General features: G+C 44.8%; 1 protein-coding gene across 2 annotated transcripts in view; it reads right to left on the bottom strand.

Moving 5' to 3' along the window:
• Window positions 1–15165, bottom strand: part of LOC135212677 (uncharacterized) — a 115887-nt gene that overhangs the window by 38829 nt on the left and 61893 nt on the right. For both annotated transcript variants that reach the window (XM_064246334.1, XM_064246335.1), the window contains exon 5: window positions 8689–8973. In XM_064246334.1, coding sequence (XP_064102404.1) covers window positions 8689–8973 — 285 coding nt within the window. The remainder of the gene's footprint in view (window positions 1–8688; window positions 8974–15165) is intronic.

The raw sequence follows: 15165 nt of genomic DNA, 5'->3' as shown, positions 1-15165 counted from the left end.
TCTGTAAGGTAAGGTCCCCTACCCTTTCCCTGTCCCCTCTTGCATCAGGGCTATTTGTATTACATTTATTATCATTTATACTGCATTAATTTGTTGTTTTTGTGTGTCTTTGCATGTTTCAGTTGGTCTATAGGCCTTCTGTCCCTGTTATCGGTTGGCTCACGACTTCTCGGGGGGTTGTCCCACCTGGCCAGTTGTTGTGACCAACGGATCGCGAGTGGGCCACCCCTCTAGCCTTCCTCCCTCCCCCTGGACCCACCTCAGTGGGGTGATGCGGCTCGCCTTACGCTACCCCACGTAGCTGACCCGAGCCTTTCACACATTGGGAGGGGAGGGGTAGGGGTACAGTGGGGAGATTGGTTCACCGCGCCACGCTCAGTGTGGATGGTACGAGAGGTGCCCACCCTGGCGAGCCTTGGTTGGCCACCTGGCTCGTTGGGATGGTATACGCCATGTGGCACTGCGTTCTCGCATTCCCTATCCGCAGTCCTTTATCCCCGCACCTATCCTCCTGCCCCGGCGGGACTGGGATCACAACTAAGAGTTCGTAACTGTTATAATTATAATAGCTACGATTCCTTATATGATCAGATTCAGACCTAGGTTCGCCTATTTTCCCTGATCCGATCCCACGAAGTCGGACCCGGAAGTAGAAGGATATCATGGAGGAAGGAGGGACTGCGCATGGAATGGACGATAACGGACAGAGCAATTATACACGCAGGTTTGAGATTATAGTAGTTTTAATTACTTTAAGCATAATTTAAGCTTAATCTAAGCATGCTTCGGGTACGCTTACTACAACGGGCATATCTACCCCGCCAGGTATTCAGACCTGAAGCACCATGATCTTAATCCCTAGCTCCTCTCCCGGGTTCCAACCTTCTTGTTTCTACCTCCGTCCCGCACCCCGGTGGGGGACAGACTGTAGGCTAAGAGAAATGATCCTAGCTTACTAGGAATTGCTTCTCCGGTGCCAGCGGAGTCAGGCCAGGTTCATCCTTCCCCTGCTCTGTTTGTAGCAAGCCTAATCCTTTAGATTCATGACAAGAACGAATAACTAGGGCCTGGAGCTAGTGGTATGCAAGAATTGATAAAATCCTAGTAGTAGACACGCATTCCGCCAGAGTCAACTCCGGTGACAATAGAGATGTGATATACGCCCCGCCGGATACATCTCCGGCGGGTCTATATAGTGATACTCATGTATCAATTAAATTACAGATGGTTCGCTGCCTGAAGACCGCATGCACGGCCATGCTTCAGGAGCCGTGCAGGAATGTGGTTTGCCGCTCGCATGCCAGATGTGCGGTCCTTGTGGACTCCTTGCTAGTATGGCACCCGGAGGGGTGCGAGGTGTGTTATGCATTGGTGAGAGACCTCACTACTGAGTCGGTACGTACCATCCTCCTAATGATACAATGAGAAATATAATGAATAAAATTCATATGGATACATACTAGACTAAGTAATTTAGTATCTAGGTTAGATCGTGATGTAGCTATCTCTTACAGACCCGCAAGCTGTCAAGGATTCGGTGTTGGCAACCCTCAAGGTCTGGGTTAGAGAATTTGGCAGGAATGTCAAGTCCAAGCAGCCCTACATGCTGTTTGAGGAGCTGGCCTCGCTCATATACCCTAACGCCAAGAGGTCGGCAGCTGTAGCGGCGGACTTGGCGGCCCCTATCATCGCCAGGATCCGAGAGGAGACCCAGGTCCTGCCGGAGGAACACGGGCTAAAGTCCTGTCCTTTAGCCCGTCGCAATCTTCTTCTACTTCTTCCTTCCAGGGATTCACCGGAAAGCCCAAGACTGTTAGGGACAAGTCGGGCTCGGTGATCCCTAAAGTCAAACCCACTAGGGACATTATGACGGCTATTAAGAAGTCCCTACCAAAGGCTAAGCCTCGCACTAGAACGTCATCGGCTCCCAAACCGGTGGCGGACTTGGCAAGAGCTACTCCCCCACAACAGGGGTCGAGAGCAAGAGGTCCTAAAGCCAGACCCCAGGAACCTGGTTTCGACCCGGCGGTTTTCTCCACCATGCTGATGCAGCAAATGGTGGAACTGGTGCAAACCAAGTTCCAGGACATATCATCTCAACTGACCTCTAGCCTCGAGACAACAGGACAGTCTATCCAGTACCTGACTGAAAGGCTATGGAACCAGGAGACCTTGATGGCGGGGCTCCAGGAAAACTTGATGGCAGGACAGCTCCAGCCCGTGCATGCACAGCAACCCCTGGCAATGCCGGACTCGTCGAAGCTACCGCCTTTCAAGAATAACAACCCTTGGAGGCCAGCAGCATACACCCCGTTCTCAGAGGGTATGCTGACGATCAAAGGATGTGGAACCCGGCCAGTAGAGGATTTCGAATTCTACCCGCCGGGTCTCCAGTTTCCCTTCCAGGGCTATGCCCGACTGACAGAGGAGGCACTAATAAGAGAGGATAAGGTCCCGAAGGAAACAGTTATCTTCCTTAGGGACCAGGCCCAATTAGCCTGGGTCCGGACCTTAACAGAGTGGGAATGTGTCAACACAAAGTTGACACCCCATAAGAGCCCCTTTACAATGTTCGTGGTGAGTGACAACACTCCTACCCCGTGCATCTCAAAAGTGGCCGAGCTGACACTGCAAGCGGCCACGGAGGGAGAACCAATGCCACAACTCCGGGAGACAGACTTGCCTTCCCTTCTGCTCCCTGGAGGCATGGAATGTTGGGTAGATGACCCAGCAACCTTTTCGATGGGTAAGCTCAGTCCAAACTGCGCAACCACACAGTTCAGCGAACGCCTACCTAGGCTTCCAGAAGCCATGGTAAAGGCTGAGTACAAGGCGAGGTGCAGGCTGAGCAGGTCCCTCAATTCCGCCACCATGACAGAAATGACTTCCCTGGTATACGCGGATGAACCGCTCTTCAAAATCCTGACAAAGTCATTTCTTCACACCATATAGTGCGATCTACAGTGGTACCTCGACATACGAAAGGCTCAACTTACGAAAAACTCGAGATATAAAAGCAAATAAGAAAAATTTTACAGCTCTACATACGAAAATTGCTCAAGTTGCGAAAGGTTGTTGTTACTGTAAAGTCCCGAGATTCGCCCGGACCACCGAGAACAATTTTAAAACTCCCGCGCCGCCAACTGAGTAAACTCGCCACCATCCTCCCGCTCTCCCATTGGTTCCTGATGCTAGTCAGCCCATAAGATCCTGCTCTCCTATTGGTCAGCATCTACCCTTGTGCTTTAGGTATTCTATTGGTAAAAGGATGCTGTAAATTGAAAAACTTATTCATGCAATACATTTAATAAAAAAAAAAAAATAAAAAAAAAAAAACATCAGGTAAAGATAGAATAAGAAATAGAAATGAATGGTTATTATACTGTTTGGTAGTTTCAGTAGTTGAAGAGAGAATGAAATTTATGGCTTACTGTGTACTAAGAAAGTGATTGCTTGGCGATCGTTCGATACTCGTAAGTGCTAAATGTAAACAGAAGGTTTGGAAGCTTTTTTTTTTTTTTGTTTATTATAGTTAATGGTTACTTAATAATTATTTTGAAATGAGTACATGCAATACATTTAATAAAAAAAATTGTGAATTAGATATCATAAATATAAAATAAATCAGACTGCTATCATCGAAGCCACAATACGTATTTTTTTAGAATTCTTCGTCTTTTTTAATATTACATTACGTATATGTTTCATTATAGCTGTCAGTAACTCGGTATCTCCATTAGGTAAAGATAGAATAAAGAATAGAAATGAATGGTTATTAGACTGTTTGGTAGTTTCATTAGTGGAAGAGAGATACTAATGAAAATTTATGGCTTACTGTGTCCTAGGGAAAGTGATTGCTTGGCGTTCGTTCAGTACTTGTAAGAGCTGAATGTAAACAATCGATTGGAAGGGTTTTTTTTGTTTGTTTGTGTATTATAGTTAATGATTAATTAATAATTATTTGAAATTAGTACATACTGATTATTTATACATTTTATTGGCATATTCTAAGCTTTTAGCTTCTTAGGTTTAGATGTCAGAATCATAGACTAGGCTACAGTAGCAACCGCTAACGTAGGCTAGGCTTATTGCTAAGGGACATATGCTAAAGTCCTAATATATGCAGTAAAAATGGGGTTGAACATTACATGCAGTTGAATATTACTCAAGTATGTACAGTATTTTGCCTTTCTGGAGTCATATTTCTTCCGTCGGATCGGCGTCGTAACCCTAGAACATGTGTTGTAGGCCTGGAAATATAATTTACTGGGGTGTTTTTGGAGGGCTTGGAACGGATTAGCCATTTTACATGTAAAATGTGGTCTAAGATACAAAAACCTCATGATACGAAGGGCGCCTTGGAACGGATTAATTTCGTATCTCGATGTACTACTGTATATGACTTCGCGGTGGCTAGGAGGAACTGCAGGAAGCACATCTTGGCGGATGCTTCCATCAGGCATGAGCCGAATAGGCTCATCAAATCCTCGATCTGGGGACCGAAACTGTTCCCGGAGACCATCGTAAACGAGGTCCTCGGGGAAGCAGCTAGAGTCAACCAGAGTTTAAGGATACGCTGGGGGCTCATTACCAAGAGGAAGTTTGAATCCTCCGGAGCACATCCTAGGGGCAAGAAGAGGGCAAGGAAGTTCCAACCCTTCCACACCAACCAACCCCATGCTGTGGTTCAGGCTGTCCCGGTAACCCAGCTGAACCAACCCTCTACCTCGAAAGCCCAACCCCAACAGCAATTCGTGCTACTGAGCCAACCAACTCAGCAGCCCCAGAGCTCGGCCACCTTTACCACCTCCTCAGCCTTCAATGCTACCTTTGAAACCCAAGGGGAGGCTGTACCTCTTCCGGAACCGTTGGAGGTTCAGCAATTTGGCCCACAGTATTGTATCAAAAGGTCTGGGATAGAGTTGGAAAGAAGGGCCTCCTCCATCAACCAGCTTTTACCAAAATCCAACGGCGGACTTAATAAAGTATACCCAAGACCTTCTTCAAAGGAAGGCAGTGATAGAAGTCAAACACTTGAAATTTCAAGGGCGCTTGTTCAGCGTTCCAAAGAAAGACTCAAACAAGCCAAGAATAATCCTTGACTTGTCCCATCTAAACTCATACATTCATTGCGACAAGTTCCGTATGCTAACCGTCTTGCAGGTGCGGACCTTACTTCCCCATGGGGCCGTCACCACCTCTATAGATCTTACAGATGCCTACTATCATGTCCCAGTAGCAAGACACTTCCGGCCCTTCCTAGGCTTCAGACTAGGCAAACGGGCCTATGCTTTCAAAGTGATGCCATTCAGGCTCAACATAGCGCCCAGAATATTCACAAAGATAGCGGAGACAGTAGTACAAGAATTAAGATCTCAAGGGGTAATGCTAGTAGCCTACCTAGACGATTGGCTTATCTGGGCCACAGACGCCGAAGAATGCCGCAAAGCAACGGACAAAGTGATAAGTTTTCTGGAATACTTGGGATTCCACGCTTTCAGTGGTTAGGAATACAATGGGACCTGAACTCGTACCAGTTATCAATCCCGCCAGCGAAGCGCAGGGAGATAGCGAAGGCGACAAGACAGTTCCTCAAAGGCAAACAGACGTCTCGGTGGAACCAAGAAAGAATCTTAGGTTCACTCCAATTCGCGTTGGTAACAGACGTTCTATTAAAAGCCAAACTGAAGGATATAAACCAGGTCTGGCGGACCAGAGCAAACAGCAAATCTCGGGACAAAGTTTCCCGGATCCCGCCGATATTACGAAAGAGACTCCGTCCCTGGACAGAAGTCAAGAGCCTGGCAAAATCAATACCATTACAGTTCCCTCCACCAGCCCCAGTGGCTCACACGGACGCCTCCCTAAGCGGCTGGGGAGGATACTCCCAGCACGAAAAAGTACAAGGGTCATGGTCAGTAACATTCCGCCAACTCCATATCAATGTACTGGAAGCCATGGCAGTATTTCTGACCCTGAAGAGACTCTCCAGCGAAGAGAATCCATATCAAACTCGTATTAGACAGTGCGGTGATAGTCCACTGCATAAACAGAGGAGGTTCCAAATCAAGCCACATAAATCATGTGATGATAGCGATCTTCTCCTTGGCAGCAAAAAACCAGTGGCTCCTGTCAGCTACTCACCTGGCAGGAGTAAGGAATGTGGTGGCAGACGCACTGTCAAGGACAACTCCGCTGGAATCGGAATGGTCCTTAGACGAAAAATCATTCAATTGGATCTGCCATCAGGTGCCAGGGCTTCAAGTAGGCCTTTTTGCCACAGAATCCAACCACAAGCTGCGATGTTATGTGGCCCCCAATCTGGACCCTCTGGCTTATGCCACAAACGCTATGTCAATAGACTGGAACACTTGGAAGAGGATTTATCTATTTCCTCCAATAAATCTACTATTGAAAGTCCTGAACAAACTCAGATCTTTCAAAGGGCGGATTGCGCTAGTAGCTCCCAACTGGCCCAAGAGCAATTGGTTCCCGCTACTGGTGGAGCTGGGACTCCACCCCCCACGGATCCCCAACCCAAGACTGACGCAGTTAGTACAAACGCGGATTGTGTCCGCTTCCTCAAGGATTCAGAATGCCCTAACTTTATGGACTTCATGAAGTTTGTGGCGCAGAAGGATGCTAATATTGATCCCCTAAACACCCTATTCCTGGAATCAGACAAACGAGAGTCTACACTGCGTCAATATGATTCAGCAGTTAAGAAGCTAGCCACCTTTCTAAAAGACTCAAAGGTACAGACGATGACTACGAATCTGGCAGTTACCTTTTTTTAGAACCCTATTCGAAAAAGGCCTAGCAGCTAGTACTATTACTACAACCAAATCTGCCCTAAAGAAAATATTCCAATTTGGATTTAATATTAATCTGACAGATTCGTATTTCTCATCTATCCCCAGAGCTTGTGCTAGACTAAGATCAGTGAATAGACCTCAGACGGTCTCCTGGTTTTTAAATGATGTACTTAAGCTAGCTTCAGACACTGTCAACGAATCTTGTCCTTATATAACCCTTCTCAGGAAAACATTATTCCTAGTAAGTCTGGTCTCAGGAGCCAGAATATCTGAGCTGTCGGCCCTTTCTAGAGAACCAAATCACATTGATTTCCTCCCATCTGGAGAAGTTCTGATTTTACCAGATCGCAAATTCTTGGCTAAGAACAAGGATCCACAAAATAGGTGGTCCCCATGGAAGATTGTCCCACTTCCTCAGGATCTATCTCTATGTCCAGTAAACACGCTGAGATCCTATCTAAACAGAACTTCCAAAAAGTCTTCAGGCCCTTTATTTATTAGAGAGAATGGTGGAACCATCTCCCTAAAAGCAATCAGACAACAAATTCTGTATTTTATCAAACAAGCCAATCCGGAATCAATTCCGCATGTGCATGATATCCGAGCAGTGGCTACCTCAGTTAACTACTTTCATCACATGAACTTCGATGATCTTAAAAAATATACGGGCTGGAAATCATCGACAGTATTTAAACGCCACTACCTAAAATCCTTAGAGACCCTTGAATATCCGGCAGTGGCAGCAGGGAACGTGGTTTCCCCTGACACAGCCTAGCCACGGTAAAATAACTAGTCTTATAAATATCCTGTATTTGGGTGTTGGATTTAATCTGAACTTACCAGAATTTTGATTGTATAACTTTATATTTATTTATTAGGGTAAGGACAGTAGAATTAAGGAAATTATTAAAATTACTGTAGAATTAAGAAACTTTATTAAGTACTGTAGAATTAATTACAATTCTTTAATTTTTCCTTCCAGTAACTTGTTTACACTAGATTACCAAGCTGGTGGGGCCAATTCTCTGTTACTATTTCACCGGACGACACAGGTTAGGCCCAAAAAAGGGATTTTGACAAAGGAAAAATCTATTTCTGGCCAGTGACCTGTGTCGCCCAGTGAAACCCACCCCTCTATCTTCCTCACCCTAACTGGCCCGAGCTTGGGTGCTATTCACAGGAATGGCGGACAGGACGCTAGTAGTAGCAGTAGCGGGCGGTAGATGGCCTGGAACGGCTCCTCTGTAGAACGGGGGATATTGAGAAAGGAAGAGACTAATTGGCAGGGGACCTCTGATGGCGGTTTCACACGCCCCAGTTTCCATACCAACACCCTTAATTAAGGGTGAGCAAGCCAGGAAATTCTGGCATGACCATATAGCTTTTTTCTCTTGTATATTTAGCAATATTTATACCTTAGAAATGAGTGCTATAGAAACATTTCACTGGGTGACACAGGTCACTACCCAGAAATAGATTTTTCCTTTGTCAAAATCCCTTCAGTGATCCAAGTAGTTTTCAACTACACAGTCTGATTTATTACATACTAGGTTAGGCTCCTTACTGGCAATTATAAGTTGGGATGGATTACGCTATAAATTGTAATACATTTTAAAATAAATAACTTGAACTGAATGTAAAGTCTAAGTCTAATTGCTATTAGCTGTAATATCTATCTAGAAAATATTCAAGTGCCAGGTATAATACTGGGTCTTTGTTACTTGAGGGGCATTGTTACTTATCAGAAAGCCAGACCCAAAATAAGCTGATGTGCCATATAGTATCCTGTATGCAAAATTATGGTTTGTACTTATGTATGAACATATCAGTATTCAGCAAGAAACTACAATAAAGATTAAAGAAAAAAACTTACTTTCATATGAATATGTGCTAGAGGACTCTGTATAGCCTTCAGCTGTCAGAACAACAACAATGAAGTTTACAGAGTTCTTATGTTCTGGAATATCAACATTCACAGTGCAGTTGTAAAAATTACTGTTCAACCTTTTACACCGGTGATCAGTATTATTGGACAACAAGCTGCCGTCATTGGGATCCACAGCCAGGACCTCAATCAAAGGTTCATCCAGTTTGTAGGTTAAATACAAGGTTGAACTATCTATGAGGACAAAAGCTGCACCAAACTCCGAAGGAATCTCTGCAATAAATGTAGAATTTCAATGAACTTGAAAAGCAAAAACATTTGAAGTTACGTATTCTTACTTTCACCTTAAGGCCGTTACTACTCATAGTATCGACATTTACAAAGAATGTTCCTAGACAAAACCTCTCTGAATGAAAAGTAGACTGGCCACAAGCAGTAACTGAGCAAATGCATACAAATCCATCAACCACTGACAGTAAATCTAGTAAATGTTTGAATCTAATGCTACTGTTAACATGATGTTCCCCAGGCTGTTCCAACAGTAAGGTTGATGAGAATTGTGAATTACTTTTCACTTTACTCTTTCAATTTCTTTTTGTCTTGATTGCTTGTTTGTATGGTGTTTTTACGTTGCATGGAACCCGTGGTTATTCAGCAACGGGACCGACGGCTTCACGTGACTTCTGAACCACGCCAGAGAGTGAACATCTATCACCAGAAATACACATCTCTGACCCCTCAGTGGAATGCCCGAGAATCGAACTCGCGACCACCGAGGTGGCGGGCAAACACCGTACTGATCGCGCCACTGAGGCGCTTTTTTGTCTTGATGCTTTCCTTCATTCGTGTATATAACTATAGTGTACTTAACAGACACAACTGCAAGAATTCTTGTCATTGGTAGCTGTCATGTATGTCTTAACATAAGTGCCAGACTTAACGTAATGCCGCATGCACGATACTTATGTAATAAGCGCAGATCTCCATCTAGTGGACACATTCAGTTCAGAGCTACTGCACTAGCACTGGATCATGCTTTATTGTATAAGTGTAACCAATTATTATTGTGTTTCGTATTGAATCCAACAGACATGCTTCAATCCTGAAAGTTCTACCTCATGTATGTAGAATATGATGCCTTACTGTGTATTGAGCTCCGATGCTCATATGTTTGTTATGATTCCATTATGCCATATATCTCTGTATTTTGTATATTGTTCTACACCCGCTTTACATGTAGCAGAGCAAATAAAGAGAGGCAAAGAAGACATCGCTTTATCATCGCCCTTCATCCTCGGACAACTGCGAACATATATTAAAATACCATCTTCTCTACCACACAAGTAAAAAACAACAATTGTGGTTACGACATCAAGCCACAATAGAGATGTCATAACAGTAGCAATAAGGATACTAGTATAAGTATCAATGTTCTTTTCTTCAAGAAAGGAAAATCTGGGGATTTTCCATAGCTAAGTATTTTGAGTTGTTGGTTAAATTACTTCTTTCATTGACTGAAAAGTCAAACTGCGTGTGGAAAACTGCAAAGTGCTATGCCACTGTTACCATTAACCTAACATTGAATTTATTTAACCCTACTCTCACCAAACAAACACCAAGTCCATAGCGCTAATAGAATCCATAAAATGGATTTTGACGAAGGAAAAATCTATTTCTGGGGGAAGACCTGTGTCGCCCGGTGAAATGTCCCTGTAGCACACATTTCTAGGTATAAATAGATGCTAAATATACCAGAGAAAAAAGCTAAATGGAATGCTGAAGTTACTACCTCCAGCTCTCTCACCCCATAGGGAGTCGGTATAAACACAAGGGCGAGTGGAAGCCACTATCACAGATATTCTGCCAATCAGAAGACTCCTCTCAAAACCCCTCTCTAGATAGGTGCCGTTACAACGTCTACTTTACGTCTACCTTCCGCTCGCTACTACTACAACTTCTGCCCAAAGGCTTCATTCCTGAATTACGCACACAAGCTTGGGCCAGCTAAAGGGTGGGGGACCAGGAGAAGAGGGATGGGTTCACCGGGCAACACAGGTCTTCCCCCAGAAATAGATTTTTCCTTCGTCAAAATCCCTTTTCTGGGTTTGACCTGTGTCGGGCAGTGAAATAGTATCAGAGAATTGACCATACAAGCTTGGAAAATCACAAAATTTTATAGATATATAAGGAAAAATAAAAATTTTCTTAAAATTAAGTTTTAATAACCAATGCAAGAATAACAAGTTACAAATGGTAAAAAACGGGATCAAATATGACCAAATCCATACTATCCTGGGAAAAACAACAGGTAAGGAATACAAAACACACAAATATGAACTATGTACATGTCCAGGAGTGGGTTGATGAGCAAACCAGACCGGAACATAAGGGAGACAGGCAGGGATTACGAGTGAGGCAGGTAGGAGAGAGTGAGTATCAAAGGAAAATTAATAGCAGAATAAAGAAATAGGAAATTGAGTTACAAGACTAGGCCATATCAGGGGAGACAATGCTCCCTGCAGCCACTGCCGAATATTTAAGGGCCTCTAAATTCTTTAGATAGTGGCGTTTAAATACTGTCGGGGATTTCCAACCCGTATATTTTTTAAGATCCTCGAAGTTCATATTATGAAAATAATTAACTGAGGTAGCCACTGCCCCAATATCATGGACATGAGGGACTGAATCCGGATTGGCTTGTTTAATAAAATAAAGAATTTGTTGTCTGATTCCTTTCAAGGAAATGGTTCCACCTTTTCTCTAATAAAAAGAGGACCTGAAGACTTTCCAGAAGTTCTGTCCAGATAAGACTTTAATGTGACAATAGGACACAATGATGGGTCCTGTGTGAGAGGTATAATCTTCCATGGAGCCCACCTGTTTTGTGGGTCTTCATTCTTTGCTAAGAATTTCCGATCTGGGAGAGCAGAACTTCACCTGACGGGAGGAAATCAATATGATTTGGTTCTCTGGAAAGAGCCGACAGTTCTGATATTCTGGCACCTGAGGCCAGACTCATTAAAAATAATGTTTTCCTGAGAAGGGTTATATATGAGCATGATTCATTATCAGTGTCTGAAGCCAACCTGAGTACATCATTTAAAAACCAGGAGACCGTGTGAGGATGGTCCACCAGTCTCAGACGAGCACATGCTCGAGGGATAGACAAGAAGTACGAATCTGTCAAATCAATATTAAAGCCAAACTGAAATATCTTCCTTAAGGCAGATTTAGTCGTAGTAATGGTACTAGCAGCTAGGCCTTTTTCCAACAGGCTTCTAAAGAATGAAATTGCCAGATTCGTAGTCATCTTCTGGACATCTGATTCTTTTAGAAAGATGGACAACTTCTTTACTGCTGAATCATACTGTCTGAGTGTTGATTCTCTTTTGTCTGACTCCACGAACAGGATGTTTAGTAGGTCAATACTAGCATCCTTCTGTGCCGCAAACTTCATGAAGTCCATAAAGTTAGGGCATTCAGAATTCTTGAGGAAGCTGACACAGCCCAAGTTTGTACTATTTGAGTCAGTTCTGGGTTGGGAATCCGTCTGGGATGGAGATTCAACTCTAGTAGAAGAGGAAACCAATTGCTCTTCGGCCAGTTGGGTGCTACCAATGCTACCTGTCCTCTGAAAGATCTGAGTTTGTGAAGGACTTTCATCAGGAGGTTTACTGGTGGAAATAGGTAAATCTTCTGCCAATTATTCCAGTCTATGGACATCGCATCTGTGGCATGAGCTACTGTAGAGGGTCCAGATTGGGAGCAACATAACACGGAAGTTTGTGATTGGACTCCGTGGCAAACAGGTCTACCTGAAGGCCCGGGATTTGTTGGCAAATCTAATGGAATGATTTTGTGTCCAAGGACCACTCCGACTCCAGTGGAGTTGTTCTGGGTAGTGAGTCTGCAATGACATTTCGGACTCCTGCCAGGTGAGTAGCTGACAGGTGCTAATGATTTTTCGTTGCTAACGAAAATATCGCAATCATTACATGATTTACTTTCCTCGACTTGGAGCCCCCTCTGTTTATACAATGAACTATCACTGCGCTGTCCGAGACTAGTCTTACATGACTGTTCTTGACTGGAGGTAAACATTTCAAGGTCAGAAAAATGGCCATTGCTTCTAGGACGTTGATGTGGAACTGGCGGAATGTATTCGAACACGTTCCTTGAACCTTCTTGTACTATGAGTAGCCCCCCCAACCGCTCAGAGAGGCGTCTGTGGATTATCAGAGACAGCGGGGGAAATTGTAGTGGCACTGATTTGGAGAGACTCCGGACTTCCGTCCATGGATCGGAGTCTTTTCTTTAATATTGGCGGAATCAGAGAGATTTTGTCTCTGAACTTGTTGTTTGTTCTTTTCCGCCAGACTCGATTGATATCCTTCAGTCTGGCTTTCAATAGGACATCTGTTATTGAGGCAAACTGAAGAGAACCTAGAATTCTCTCTTGGGTACGACGGGAAGCCTTTTTGTTCCTGAGGAACTGTCTCATAGCCTTCACATCTCTCTGCACTTTTTTGGTTGGAGAGATAGTTTGTGTGCCGTTAGGTCCCATTGAATTCCCAACCATTGAAAGCGGGATGCCGGAATGAGACGGGACTTTTCCTTGTTTATCTGGAAACCCAGATATTCTAGGAATTCTATTACTTTGGCTGTTGTCTTGCGACATTCCTCGTCGTTGGTTGCCCAAATAAGCCAGTCCTCTAGGTAAGCTACTAACATTACACCCTGAGCTCTTAGTTCTTGGACTACTGTCTCTCCCAGCTTGGTGAATATTCTGGGCACTATGTTGAGCCCGAATGGCATGACTCTGAATGAGTAAGCTTGTTTTCCTAGTTTGAAGCCTAGGTATGGAGAGAAGTTCCTTGCTATCGGTACATGATAGTAAGCGTCTGTAAGATCGATAGAGGTGGTGATAACCCCACAGGGAAGTAAGGTCCGCACCTGCGAGACGGTCAGCATGCAGAACTTGTCGCATTGAATGTATGAGTTGAGACGGGACAGGTCCAGAATCCCTCTTCGTTTGTCCGAGCCTTTCTTCGGTACACTGAACAGACGTCCTTGAAATTTCAGGCGACTGACTCTTTATTACCTTCTTTTGAAGAAGATCTTGGGTATAGTCTAGTAGGTCTGTCGTTGGAATCTGGTGAAAACTGACTGGTGGAGGAGGCCCTTTCTTCCATTTCCACCCCAGACCTTTCGATACAATACTGTGGGCCCATGAACTGAAGGTCCAATGGTCCCGGGAGAGATACAGTCTCCCGCCCACCTGCAGAGCCTCACTGATTGGTTGAGGTATTACTTCCTCTGCCTCCTCTGAAGCCTCTGCCTCTAGAGCCAGCTCTCTGTCGGAAGGCACCTCTGGCTCTGCTACTCCTTGCATGCCTATTGAAGCCTCGAAATGCTCCTTGTGATTCAAAGGAGGCGTTGAAAGCTGGGAAAGACCAGGGCAGTCTAACTCGAAGGCTGTTGAGTCGGTTGACTCTGCAGCAGGACAAACTGTTGTTGTGGCTGTGCCTTAGATGTCGAAGGCTTGCCGATCTGGGAGACAGGAACAGCTTGTACTACTGTCTGAGGTTGAGAGGACTGGAAAGGCTGGTACTTCCTCGACCTCTTCCTACCTTTGGATTGTGGTCCGGGGGTCTCAAACTTCCTTTTGAAGGGAAGTCCCCAATGGACATGAAGGTTCTGGTTAGCTCTAGCCGCCTCACTGAGGACGCTGTTAACCATGTCCTCAGGAAAGAGGTTGGCACCCCAGATCGATGCCTTTATGAGTCTGTTTGGTTCGTGTCTGATGGAAGCATTAGCAAAAACATGCTTCCTGCAGGCTCGCCTAGCCACTATAAAGTCATACAGGTCTGATTGAAAAGCCTGTAATAGTGACTTTGTGAGGACCCGAAATAGAGGCTCGTCTGCAAAGGTCGTAGCAGTCAACTCTGCAGTGGTGACTGAGTTAATTGACCTACTCAGCCTGCACCTTGCTTCGAATTCTGCCTTGACCATGGGGTCCGGAATTCTAGGCAAACGTTCACTGAATTGTGTGGAGGCACACTCCGGGTCGAGTTTGCCCACCGTGAACATTGCCGGAGCACCAGCCCAACACTCTAGATCCCCGGGGAAGAGCAAGGAGGTAGCCTCCGTCTCTCTTAGCTGAGGCATAGGTTTGTCCTCCATTCCGGCTTGCATTGTCAATTCTGCAATCTTCGACATACAAGGAGTCGGAACTTCACTCGGCGCTACAAACATGGTATAGCAACCTTTATGGGGTGTAAACTTGGTGTTGACACACTCCCATTCCGTGAGGGTGCGGACCCATGCGGACTGAGCTTGGTCCGTAGGGTAGATGATCGTCTCTTTCGGGACTTTGTCTTCCCTGACTAGCGCTTCCTCGGCTAGTCTAGCGTAGCCCGGGAAGGGAAATTGTAGGCCCGCCGGGAAGAACTCAAAGTCTTCCAC

Source organism: Macrobrachium nipponense, chromosome 41 (genome assembly GCF_015104395.2).
Source record: "Macrobrachium nipponense isolate FS-2020 chromosome 41, ASM1510439v2, whole genome shotgun sequence".
NCBI lineage: Eukaryota > Metazoa > Arthropoda > Malacostraca > Decapoda > Palaemonidae > Macrobrachium > Macrobrachium nipponense.
Note: the sequence above shows the minus strand (reverse complement) of the source record. Positions and strands in the feature narration are given on the sequence as shown.